Source organism: Alosa alosa, chromosome 7 (genome assembly GCF_017589495.1).
Source record: "Alosa alosa isolate M-15738 ecotype Scorff River chromosome 7, AALO_Geno_1.1, whole genome shotgun sequence".
Classification (NCBI taxonomy): Eukaryota; Metazoa; Chordata; class Actinopteri; order Clupeiformes; family Clupeidae; genus Alosa; species Alosa alosa.
This window is the reverse complement of record NC_063195.1, coordinates 5,654,340-5,668,226: the sequence shown is the minus strand read 5'-3', so window position 1 is coordinate 5,668,226 and position 13,887 is coordinate 5,654,340. Positions and strand designations below refer to the sequence as shown.

The 13,887-nt window shown below is 43.3% G+C and overlaps 1 protein-coding gene across 1 annotated transcript in view; it reads left to right on the top strand.

Moving 5' to 3' along the window:
- LOC125297248 (NACHT, LRR and PYD domains-containing protein 3-like) overlaps positions 1–13,887 on the top strand; it is a 246,988-nt gene that overhangs the window by 8,507 nt on the left and 224,594 nt on the right. The window contains 3 exon segments of the mRNA XM_048247479.1: positions 2,397–4,251; positions 7,419–7,461; positions 7,463–7,602. Coding sequence (XP_048103436.1) covers positions 2,397–4,251; positions 7,419–7,461; positions 7,463–7,602 — 2,038 coding nt within the window.

The window sequence follows — 13,887 nt, the reverse complement described above, 5'->3', positions numbered from 1 at the left end:
AACTCCTGTTTTTCGCGCCCTACCTGGCATGTCTCCGCGACCCAGTAGAGAAACGCTGGTTTAAGGGAAACGAACTATTGAAGACTTCAACACTCACCAGCCCCATTACAAAAAGGCAAAGACCACATTATATTTTTGCCCATTTTCCAAATCACAGTGAATGCAGCCAGAATATTATAATGCCCTGGCTCCTGTTATAACGGGCCAGTAGGCTACAGGCAGGCCCGGAGTGGGTAATCGGGAGAATCGGGAGAATTCCCGGTGGGCCGCTTCACTTTTGGGCCGGTCGAAGGAAAAATATTGACATTTGCCACGTTAATCTATCTTCTCTTCAAGTTGGCTACACACGTTCGCATTCTATGCCTAACACCACAGCCTCTGCATGGGTTGTTCTCCCCTCCCAAGAGTTAATTGGTTGGGTCCATATACTGTAGCCCGTCTTTTCTAAAATGTTTTCTCAGATACCAGCCGGGCCGGCCCTACCGTAGTGATAAGCGTCAGGGAGGATGGATGGTAGAAAGAGGCCATGAGGGACTGAAAAGGCCAGGGCCCAGTTTCCCGATAACGACGTAGACACGCTCTTAAGAGGGATGCACGACCACATAAAGACCTCAGGATACTTCGGTTTGGCTTTAGGGACCCTCTACTCACTACCACGTAAGTGTAATGTTGTTTGGAACTGTAGAAGAGGTATAAAAATAGCGTTTTGTAGCGGCGAAATAATATGCCCTCACTTCCACGCTAATGAGTTTTGACTAAAAACGGTAACATCGAACTTCCTCAAAACACATCCGAATGACATGATTTGGATGTCAACTCAACGTATGTACTCCCAATCATCCGTAAATTGATCTAAAGTGCATTTTACTCCGGATAATTCCTTTAATGCAGCATGTTGGTATTTCATTGAATATATTGTACAATGCTGTGAAATATTGGGCTATGCTTCTTATGTTGCTGGAAAACAGAAATATGTGTGTTTAATTTACAATGGCACATTATGTATTTATTTATTATTATATCTGCAGCACCAGCTGATTTTAACTCTGCTGAAGAGGATATATTTAGAACTTGTCATTATTTCAATACATTTGACAATTTTAAGCTTGACCTACCACTTTCTTAGAGCGATGAGGGACAGGTGGGGCTCGAAAAGGCCCCCTTGATCAAAGTGGAGAATGAAAGAAAAAGTTTGAGAACCACTGCCTTAAATTAAGCATTTACATGAAGCACAGTAGCCTATGCCGATTGAAACACATTCCACTCAGATAGGTGCTACCAGGCTCATACGGGCTATCACTTTTAATTGCAAACAGAAAATGTCTAGCTAGCTGTTTATACCAACTTAATATCATGACTATTAGCAATATAGTGCCAAATGTGGAGTTTGTGGACTAGCCATAGGCTTATATTTGAATGGAGCTGATCATTATGAGAGTTGTGTAGATGCTCTTAAAGTGACAGCGCACCATTTATAAATGAGTTAAACTGCATCAAATTAGTAGTATTTCTTAAGAAATATTTTAAACTAACAGTTCTGCTTTGGGCACCAAAATAGCCAGCAGCGGCACTGCACACACACAGTTCAAACACATACTCTTCTTGACATTAGAACAGCCTAAATGTGGCATGCAACAGCATTTTCTGTTTTGGTAAATGCATTACTCCTCTGCACTGCAACTGTTAAAAGATGTAAATGTTAATAGAGACTTTGGTTTTAATTTTTTTTTTTTGCTGTATTTTATTTACATCTATTCGAATGAAGGAGTATACACACCAAAAAGTTAAGATTGAAACTAATAAAACCAAGTTTTAAAAAAGCGTATTCAGGTTGTGTATAGCTAGTGTGTTTTTGTAAAGTAACTAAGTAAAGTAATTAGTAAAGTAACTAATTACTTTTGAAAATAAGTAATCAGTAAAGTAACTAGATTACTTTCTTGGATAAGTAATCAGTAATCAGTAACTAATTACTTTTTCCAAGTAACTTGACCAACACTGGTTAATACTCATGAATAGTTTCAGTATTTTTAAAAAAAGTATTTTTTCCGAGACAGACACAAATAGATAAAACATGTTGATGTATCAAGTTGGAATACCTGTTGGTGTATTGGGTACTTTTAGGACTCTTATTAAATTGAACATTCACCCTCCATTTTCTCACTGAAGTGTAATGTTATGAAATCGCTGCTCTCTCCCTTGGAATGTTTGTACCCAGACATTTCAATGCAAAATGGGTGATCATTACTACCTGTAATGTGTAACTAAAGTGCCCGACTGAGGATGTCCTGAAATATCGCCTCTCATGATAACTCATGGAATGCGTCTTGTCCAATCAGAAATTATTAAATAGTTCAACAGGACCTAACTGTCTTTATTGACTTGTCATTTGTAAACAGACGAGGACCTGAGAAGAGTTATAAAGAATCACAAAGCCAGTCTGAAGAGGAGGTTTGAGAACATATCTGAAGGCATCATCAACAAGTCAGGAACTCACACACCCCTGAACAAGATCTACACAGAGCTCTACATCACAGAGGGAGAGAGTGAAGGGGTGAATAAGGAACATGAGGTTTGGCAGGTAGAGTCAGCATCCAGATCTCAATCCACAGAAGACACACCAATCAACTACAATGACATCTTCAAGCCCTTAGCTGGACAGGAGAAGCACATCAGAACTGTGATGACCAAAGGTGTTGCTGGAATTGGAAAAACAGTCTCAGTGCAAAAGTTCATTCTTGATTGGACAGATGGAGTAGCAAATCAGGATGTAGATTTTATGTTCCCCCTTTCTTTCCGGATGCTGAATTTAGTCAGGGGTGATCAGTACAGTCTTCACAGGCTCCTGCTTGAATTCCACCCTGAGCTGAAGGAGCTGAATGATGGTGAAGGATACAAAGACTGTCAGGTTGTGTTCATCTTTGACGGTTTGGATGAGAGTCGGTTGACTCTGGATCTGGAACAGAACAGTAAGTTGGCTGATGTAAAACAAACATCATCAGTGGATGTTCTGATGACGAGCCTCATTCAGGGAACTCTGCTTCCCTCTGCACTCATCTGGATAACCTCACGACCAGCAGCAGCAGCCAGTCAGATTCCTGCTCAGTTCATCGACCAGGTAACAGAAGTACGAGGATTTAATGACCCACAGAAGGAAGAATACTTCAAGAAGAGAATTAGTGATGAGAGTCAGGCCGACAGAATTATCTCCCACATTAAGGCATCTAGGAGTCTCCACATCATGTGCCACATTCCAGTCTTCTGTTGGATTGCAGCCACTGTACTTCAGCAGATGCTGGAAAGGAAAAACATCAAAGACATTCCCAAAACACTGACTGGGATGTTCATACAATTCTTGCTGATCCAGACAAATCGAAAGAATCAGAAATATCAAGAAAGCCAAGAAACAGATAAGAAGAGGCTCTTGGAATCACAGAAAAAAATACTACTGAAGCTGGCAGAACTGGCTTTCAAGAATCTAGAGAATGGCAACCTCATGTTTTATGAGGAAGACCTGAGAGAGTCTGGCATTGATGTCAGTGAAGCCTCAGTTTACTCTGGCATGTGCACCGAGATCTTCAAGGAAGAATCTGTGTTTCACCAGAGGAAGGTCTACTGCTTTGTGCATCTGAGTGTCCAGGAGTTTCTGGCAGCTGTGTTTGTGTTTCACTCATATTTAGCTAAGAACCTTGAGACATTGAAAACCCTCTTCAGTGATGAGCGTAGACATGAAGTCAATCCATCAATGTTATATTCTTTTCAATCAGCACTACGATTAAAACCTCAGGATGACTTGCATGTTTTACTTAAGAGTGCAGTTGATAAGGCTTTGGAGAGCCAGAACGGACACCTGGATCTCTTCCTTCGCTTCCTCATGGGTATTTCTGTGGAGAGCAATCACATACTTCTGCAAGGTCTACTGAGCAACACACACAACAGCTCTGATAGTATTAAGGAAACATGTCAGTACATGAAGAAGCTCAACAGGGAAGGTCTCTCTCCTGAACGATGCATCAATCTTTTCCACTGCTTGCTTGAAATGAATGATGATTCCATGCACAAAGAAATTCAGAAATACCTGTCATCCCCAAAGAAAATCAAACAGAAGTTGTCTCCTGCCCACTGTTCAGCACTGGCCCACATACTTCTGATGTCTGAGGAGGTGCTGGATGAGTTTGAGCTAAAGAAATACAACACATCAGATGAGGGTCGCAGGAGACTGCTCCCAGCTGTGAGGTGCTGCAGAAAGGCACGGTGAGTTTCTGATGGAGAGACTGTGCTAACTATAGTGACTAAATAATGTTGCAGTCACTGCTGTCTACTGCTGATGTAGCCCGACAGTACAAAACATTAAGATACCTCGATTCAAAAGTAAAGGTTATCCTATCCACCCTAAAACGGTTGACCAGCTGAAGGTATGTTTTTGCAAGAGTTTATCTAGCTTACCCAGCTTAAGATGGTATTTCAGCTGGTTTTGCTTATCGTACCATCTCAAGCTGGTAATTTTATCTGGTCTTACATTGCTGGTTTAACTGGCCATGCCAGCTTATGGTGGTCATTCTAGCACACCAGCATGGCCATCTTACACCAACAATGTCAAGCTTGGCAGGCTGGTCACCAACATGACCAACTTAGCCTACACCAGCTGTATCCCACATGTCAGGCTGGTCACACCAGCATGTTCACCTGCTGTCCAACCAGCTACACCAGCAAAGACCAGCAAGAGCTGGAAGAAAACCAGCCCAGACCAGCTGAAATGCTAAAACCAGCTACCAGCATAAGCTGGTTTCAAGCTGGGGTTTTTTCAGCAAGGGGGAGAGGCATGGGTGGATTATGAACTTTCGGGCCCCCACTTATTGTCGTATATGTAGGAGGGGGGGTTTGGGGGTCCTCCCCCAGAATTTTTTTAATTTGTTTGATGTGATTTCCTGTATTCTGGTGCATTTTGGGGATGGCCAATACTAAATTCAATCAGATTCATAGCCTACATCCTGATTTGTGACAGGCACTCAATTACACCTACTCATCACCAATATGCACTCAATTGGACCTACACACCATATTAAAGATATGCCTAAGTGTTATAGGTTAAACGTCAATATGAGGCATTCAAATGACTAAATATGTTTAGCTTGTAGTAATTACTAGTAAAATGCTATACTTTAAAAAATGCATTATTAAATAAATACACTCTATATGAATTCAAAAATATATGATAGAAACATATCACATAAGCTATCATTTTCAGTGTGTGTTTGTGTGTGTGGAGAGAGTCAAGCAGAATCTAGGATGTCCACTGTTGTGAATGATCCCACTACAGTATATATTACTGACGCCAGGGTGGTGGGGGCCCAAAATCAAACACTTTTTTTTTAAAAAGTATCGAAGTATTGAAATCGCAATTCTTGACTTGGTATCAGAATCGACCCCCCCCCCCCAAATTGTGTAAATCCCCCCTACATGAATAACCTAAGGGGGGAATTCCCCCCCATTTTGAAAAATGAATTTTAAGCCCTGGAGGAATATTGCACAACTAATGCATTTAGTAGGCTAAAGTCAGTCACCCTCACACTGCCCAGGGTGTCATACAAGCTAGGACCGCTACTGCCTCTTGAATTGTCATTGTGTAAAAGAGTGAATGTGAGGCAAAAAATGTGTAAAGCTCTTTGAGTGCTCGAAGGAGTGAAACACACTAAATGTCATTTACCATTTAAAAAAAACTGAACCTAAATTGGGTCCTTCATAGCATTAACTCTCAAGCAAGCTGTGCATTGTTAAACATTTAGCAAGTGCAGACTTGATGTGACATAACGGATAAACATAGGCCACTGCTATCGTGTGTCATATTATTTACCGATAGGTCAATACCAGCCAAGTCTCCTTCTTATTAAGTTTTTGAACCTTCGACATTATTGGTCTGTAAATTGTCTGACATTTGTGTCAGTCAATATTTCTCATGAGATATCTTTTGAGTTTTGTAGTACCTTGGCTATGTGTTTTGTGCATACTATAGTTAGCTAAGTTATGCTAGCTCTCGTTGGTATTTCCAGAGAATGTCTAAAAAGAACTTGAACTCTCGGGAAACTTCCTTCCTTTGGTTCCATGTGGGGGCGCTCGCGGGCGAGTGCAGAATGAATGGATGTCAATGGAGCTATAACCCTCAAAATCCACTTCTCGGGATATAATTTTTTGTCTAATAATCTGATTGTTGCATTCGAAAGGGGAGGCAAAGAAAATACACACTGCTGAACATTATATATTTTTTAAAGTAAACATAAAGCCTTTCAAAAATGTCAATGACATCATTCATTAGCAGAATGGTAGCGTGTTATGGGCAACGATGACCTAGCCTGGGTGTTCCCATGCTGCCTTGCGCGCGATTTGATTCACGCTGCTAAGGCAGCCTGGAGACCATGGAGCAAATTTTCGCCTGAGATAGGGAACCAATCACAGAACAGGTGGGAAAGCAAGGCGATGATGAGCTATGCACAGATGCATTTGATAGACATCCGTGGCACCCAATAAACGGATCTGGGCATTTTTTTCATATGAGAAAATGAACGTTTGGTTCCCAGACCACGTCTCATTGAGAAGTGGTGGCGCTAGCCAGGCTAACGATGACCCAACCTGTAAAAAATCAAGGAAAGGATATTCAAATATTCGTTCATTTAACTTTTGTCCTATAATCCATATTGAACTTGCAGAAATTACAATACAATCTGTCATTTGTCAACGACAATCAGATTTTCACCTGACAAATTTAACCGTCTAGCTCCATAGACCCCCATTCATGTTGCACTCGCCCACTATCACCCCCAGTGGAACTCTGGTGGAACTGCAACCAAATTCGGTACAATGGGGCTTAATAGGGAGTGAACAGGCTCTCCGTAGATGGGCTCTGGTATTCCGAAGGCTAATTACTAGCAATCCCTGTGTGTTGAAGCTGTGTTGTTAGCAGCATTAGCTAATTGTGTTGTATTGCATATGTAATGTTATGTGAAATGCATATGCATCTTTTTCTGTATTCTTTTACAGTTTTACATGATGACAATGTATCATGTAAATAATGATGTATGTTGAAAGTAAAGCATTGCTGTAAACGTCAGTAAACACAAGAAGTCAAGCCTTTTTTATTTATTGGAAAGCTTCTGACAAACACACAGGGTTTAGAAGGACAATTTTATTCCAATTAGATGTTATCTAGCAGTCTAGTTCTACCTGCTAGTGACACAGTACGAGGGCAGCATAGTGTGTATGTGTGTGTGAGGGATAGTGTGTATGTGAATGATCTGTGTAGCCTACTGTCATTATAGGGGGATAATATCTCTTGAGTATGTTGATTTAATGGGGCACTGTTTAAACAGTATCCCTTCCATTTATCCATCTCTGTAATGTTTTTATCTTCTCATATTGTTCTGTAGACTTGCTGAATGCAAACTCTTAGAGAACTGTGGCTGTGGAAATTGTGGAAATTGTGGCTACTGTTCTACAGTCACCAAACTCCCTGATACAGCTGGACCTGAGTGACAATGACCTGGGAGATTCTGGAGTTCAGCTTCTCGCTAAGGGACTGTCTAGTCCCCACTGCAAACTCCAGACATTAAGGTTGGTGTAAGGCCATGCATTTCCTGACATTTATTTGTATTTGTTTGTTTACTTATTTCTGTAGTTAGTAATACACTACAATGACAGGGAAATTATAATTCTACCAGAAAGACTCAGTAGACAGAATAGAATCAGTTAACAATTTAATTAGTAAAGGAACGGCTTGGATGCAAGCATGATAGAGTCCTGAATAGGTAACAGTCTTTGGCGTGAGGCCCGCCTCGGATCCGGCCAGCGATGAGCGGACCTCGCCTCCCGCCGATGGATGAAGGCAGGGGCGGGGAGCCTACCCCCACTACGCAGACGGGGACCAACTGGTGGCGGTGGCTGAAGGAAGATGATGTGGTAGGCAGACCGTGCCCGATGGACGTGGACTGCTGGCAGAGGTGGCTGGAGGGGAGGTGGAGGGGACGTCAAAGTCAGCGTACTGAGAAGCAGAAGCAGTGTTAGGTGGTACATATTTAAAGAGCCCACTGAATTCCTATAGGCTAGCGCTGATTGAATGAGTGAATGATCAGATTGCAGGGCTTTCCCGAAAGTAGGCAAAGCTAAGATTGGCTCCGTGTAAGCATGGGAGGAGTAAGCTACACTACGAGTCTTCCTAGTAAAACTTTCGCTGAAGCTAACATTTCTACCAGAAAGACTCAGTAGACAGAATAGAATCAGTTAACAATTTAATTAGTAAAGGAACGGCTTGGATGCAAGCATGATAGAGTCCTGAATAGGTAACAGTCTTTGGCGTAGGCCCCGTCTCGGATCCGTCCAGCGATGAGCGGATCTCGTCTCCTGCCGATGGATGAAGGCAGGGGCGGGGAGCCTACCCCCAAAAGGATGAGTGATGCCCGCCAGGGCGGTGACTCAGTAATCTGGTTCTGAGAGGAGCAGAGACATTAGTATACATACAAGATGAATTAAACAGCATGACTGGGCCGGGGTGAAGACGTTGTGCCAGGACGCCGACAGAATTTTAAAGTAGCTAGGTGTTAACCATAAACCTAGGGTTGTAGTGGGGCCCGCAGCATGCTTTTCGCTTTAGTGGGATTTAGAAGCTTGACGAGCTGGGCAACCAGCGCCTAGGGCAACCTAGACCAATGCGGCGGCGGGCAACCGGCGCCCAGGGCAACCTGGACCATAAGCACTTCACGATCTGGGCGCCCAGTGACTAGCAAGCTAGTACATCGCGGACGAGCCAGGCCACCGCATCCAGAGCAACCTGGACTTTAGTGCTTATGCGAAGCTGGGCAACCAGCCGCCTAGGGCAACCTAGACCACGAGGCGTGCCGGGCTACCGCGCCCAAGGCAACCTGGACCATTAGCTGGGCAACCAGCGTCTAGGGCAACCTAGACCAACGTGACGGCCGGGCGACCGGCATCCAGGGCAACCTGGACCGAACTGGGCAACCAGCGTCTTGGGCAACCTAGACGAGCATCACGAGCCGGGCAACCGGCGTACGACGCGACCTGAACCATGAGCTGGCCAACATGACCAACTTAGCCTACACCAGCTGTATCCCACATGTCAGGCTGGTCACACCAGCATGTTCACCTGCTGTCCAACCAGATACACCAGCAATGACCAGCAAGAGCTGGAAGAAAACCAGCCCAGACCAGCTGAAATGCTAAAACCAACTACCAGCATAAGCTGGTTTCAAGCTGGGGTTTTTTCAGCAAAGGGGAGAGGCATGGGTGGATTATGAACTTTCGGGCCCCCCACTTATTGTCGTATATGTAGGAGGGGGGGTTTGGGGGTCCTCCCCCAGAATTTTTTTAATTTGTTTGATGTGATTTCCCGTATTCTGGTGCATTTTGGGGATGGCCAATACTAAATTCAATCAGATTCATAGCCTACATCCTGATTTGTTGATATTGAGGCAATGATTCCATGCAAAGGCTTGGGCTTCAGGGCCCCCTGACCCCTTGGGCCCCTGGGCCTGGGCCCGGTAGGCCCGTGCAGTAATCCATCCCTGGGGAGAGGGGAGGAACAGGGCTTAAATTTCACTGCGGGATTGCGGGTATTGCGCATAATTTGTTCAAGTCCCGCAACTCTAGCCATCATAATGCGAAAATTCCCGCGACACTTTTACAGCCTGTCTGATGACGTTAATATAGCCTAATCATTAAGTGGTTGAATGCGGTGCTATTGACCGGACTGATCAACTACCGAGTTGAATTGAACATAGCTTCATGCAGACGACACACACACGGAGAGAGAGAGAGAGAGAGAGAGAGAACCACTTTGCGCTTACGCAAATAGGGCTACGCTACCATGGCAAACTTTTACATCTGGAAAGAGCTCCTTGGTAACTATCCTGCTAGCTCAGGTCACGCCAACACTTGATCCCAGAAAGATTGTCTTCGACATCTCAACATTTATTGTATCTAATGACATAGAAAAACATAATGATTTGCATACACATACCGCACTATGCACAACTTTTATTCACTAGCGACTACAGCCTAAAACCGTCAGGTTGAAGGGGGCTAATTACTCCATAGAATTACTCTCAGGTATTTTCTTAAAGTGACAGGCACTCAATTACACCTACTCATCACCAATGTGCACTCAATTGGACCTACACACCATATTAAAGATATGCCTAAGTGTTATAGGTTAAACGTCAATATGAGGCATTCAAATGACTAAATATGTTTAGCTAGTAGTAATTACTAGTAAAATGCTATACTTTAAAAAATGCATTATTAAATAAATACACTCTATATGAATTCAAAAAATATATGATAGAAACATATCACATAAGCTATCATTTTCAGTGTGTGTTTGTGTGTGTGGAGAGAGTCAAGCAGAATCTAGGATGTCCACTGTTGTGAATGATCCCACTACAGTATATATTACTGATGACGCCAGGATGGTGGGGCCCCAAAATCAAACACTTTTTTAAAAAAAAGTATCGGTATTGAAATCGCCATTCTTGACTTCAGATCAGAATCGACCCCCAAATTGTGTAAATCCCCTACATGAATAACCTAAGGGGAATTTCCCCATTTAGAAAAATGAATTTTAAGCCCTGGAGGAATATTGCACAACTAATGCATTTAGTAGGCTAAAGTCAGTCACCCTCACACTGCCCAGGGTGTCATACAAGCTAGGACCGCTACTGCCTCTTTGAATTGTCATTGTGTAAAAAAAGAGTGAATGTGAGGCAAAAAATGTGTAAAGCTCTTTGAGTGCTCGAAGGAGTGAAACACACTAAATGTCATTTACCATTTAAAAAAAACTGAACCTAAATTGGGTGCTTCATAGCATTAACTCTCAAGCAAGCTGTGCATTGTTAAACATTTAGCAAGTGCAGACTTGATGTGACATAACGGATAAACATAGGCCACTGCTATCGTGTGTCATATTATTTACCGATAGGTCAATACCAGCCAAGTCTCCTTCTTATTAAGTTTTTGAACCTTCGACATTATTGGTCTGTAAATTGTCTGACATTTGTGTCAGTCAATATTTCTCATGAGATATCTTTTGAGTTTTGTAGTACCTTGGCTATGTGTTTTGTGCATACTATAGTTAGCTAAGTTATGCTAGCTCTCGTTGGTATTTCCAGAGAATGTCTAAAAAGAACTTGAACTCTCGGGAAACTTCCTTCCTTTGGTTCCATGTGGGGGCGCTCGCGGGCGAGTGCAGAATGAATGGATGTCAATGGAGCTATAACCCTCAAAATCCACTTCTCGGGATATAATTTTTTGTCTAATAATCTGATTGTTGCATTCGAAAGGGGAGGCAAAGAAAATACACACTGCTGAACATTATATATTTTTTTAAAGTCGCTTATAAAGCCTTTCAAAAATGTCAATGACATCATTCATTAGCAGAATGGTAGCGTGTTATGGGCAACGATGACTTAGCCTGGGTGTTCCCATGCTGCCTTGCGCGCGATTTGATTCACGCTGCTAAGGCAGCCTGGAGACCATGGAGCAAATTTTCGCCTGAGATAGGGAACCAATCACAGAACAGGTGGGAAAGCAAGACGATGATGAGCTATGCACAGACGCATTTGATAGACATCCGTGGCACCCAATAAACGGATCTGGGCATTTTTTTCAAATATGAGAAAATGAACGTTTGGTTCCCAGACCACGTCTCATTGAGAAGTGGTGGCGCTAGCCAGGCTAACGATGACCCAACATGTAAAAAATCAAGGAAAGGATATTCAAATATTCGTTCATTTATCTTTTGTCCTATAATCCATATTGAACTTGCAGAAATTACAATAGAATCTGTCATTTGTCAACGACAATCAGATTTTCACCTGACAAATTTAACCGTCTAGCTCCATAGACCCCCATTCATGTTGCACTTCCCTCGCTATCACCCCCAGTGGAACTCTGGTGGAACTGCAACCAAATCCGGTACAATGGGGCTTAATAGGGAGTGAACAGGCTCTCCTGTAGGACGGGCTCTGATATTCAAGGCTAATTACTAGCAATCCCTGTGTGTTGAAGCTGTGTTGTTAGCAGCATTAGCTAATTGTGTTGTATTGCATATGTAATGTTATGTGAAATGCATATGCATCTTTTTCTGTTTTCTTTTACAGTTTTACATGATGACAATGTATCATGTAAATAATGATGTATGTTGAAAGTAAAGCATTGCTGTAAACGTCAGTAAACACAAGAAGTCAAGCCTTTTTATTTATTGGAAAGCTTCTGACAAACACACAGGGTTTAGAAGGACAATTTTATTCCAATTAGATGTTATCTAGCAGTCTAGTTTTACCTGCTAGTGACACAGTACGAGGGCAGCATAGTGTGTATGTGTGTGTGTGGGGATAGTGTGTATGTGAATGATCTGTGTAGCCTACTGTCATTATAGGGGATAATATCTCTTGAGTATGTTGATTTAATGGGGCACTGTTTAAACAGTATCCCTTCCATTTATCCATCTCTGTAATGTTTTTATCTTCTCATGTTGTTCTGTAGACTTGCTGAATGCAAACTCTTAGAGAACTCCTGGAAAATTGTGGCTACTGTTCTACAGTCACCAAACTCCCTGATACAGCTGGACCTGAGTGACAATGACCTGGGAGATTCTGGAGTTCAGCTTCGCCAAGGGACTGTCTAGTCCCCACTGCAAACCCAGACATTAAGGTTGGTGTAAGGCCATGCATTTCCTGACATTTATTTGTATTTGTTTGTTTACTTATTTCTGTAGTTAGTAATACACTACAATGACAGGGAAATTATAATTCTACCAGAAAGACTCAGTAGACAGAATAGAATCAGTTAACAATTTAATTAGTAAAGGAACGGCTTGGATGCAAGCATGATAGAGTCCTGAATAGGTAACAGTCTTTTGGCGTAGGGCCCGCCTCGATCCGCCCAGCGATGAGCGGACCTCGCCTCCGCCGATGGATGAAGGCAGGGGGGGAGCCTACCCCCACCACGACGACGGGGACCAACTGGTGGCGGTGGCTGAAGGAAGATGATGTGGTAGGCAGACCGTGCCCAATGGACGGGACTGCTGGCAGAGGTGGCTGGAGGGGAGGTGGAGGGGACGCCAAAGTCAGCGCACTGGAGAAGCAGAAGCAGTGTTAGGTGGTACATATTTAAAGAGCCCACTGAATTCCTATAGGCTAGCTGATTGAATGAGTGAATGATCAGATTGCAGGGCTTTCCAAAAGTAGGCAAAGCTAAGATTGGCTCCGTAAGCATGGGAGGAGTTGCCACACTACGAAGTCTTCCTAGTAAAACTTTCGCTGAAGCCATCATTTCTACCAGAAAGACTCAGTAGACAGAATAGAATCAGTTAACAATTTAATTAGTAAAGGAACGGCTTGGATGCAAGCATGATAGAGTCCTGAATAGGTAACAGTCTTTGGCGTAGGCCCGCCTCGATCCGGCCCAGCGATGAGCGGATCTCGCCTCCCGCCGATGGATGAAGGCAGGGCGGGAGCCTACCCCAAAAGGATGAGTGATGCCCGCCAGGGCGGTGACTCAGTAATCTGGTTCTGAGAGGAGCAGAGACATTAGTATACATACAAGATGAATTAAACAGCATGACTGGGCCGGGTGAAGACGTTGTGCCAGGACGCCCGACAGAATTTTAAAGTAGCTAGGTGTTAACCATAAACCTAGGGTTGTAGTGGGGCCCGCAGCATGCTTTTCGCTTTAGTGGGATTTAGAAGCTTGACGAAGCTGGGCAACCAGCGCCTAGGGCAACCTAGACCACGCGGGCGCCGGGCAACCGCGCCCAGGGCAACCTGGACCATAAGCACTTCACGATCTGGCTTTGTGTGACTAGCAAGCTAGTACATCGTGGACGAG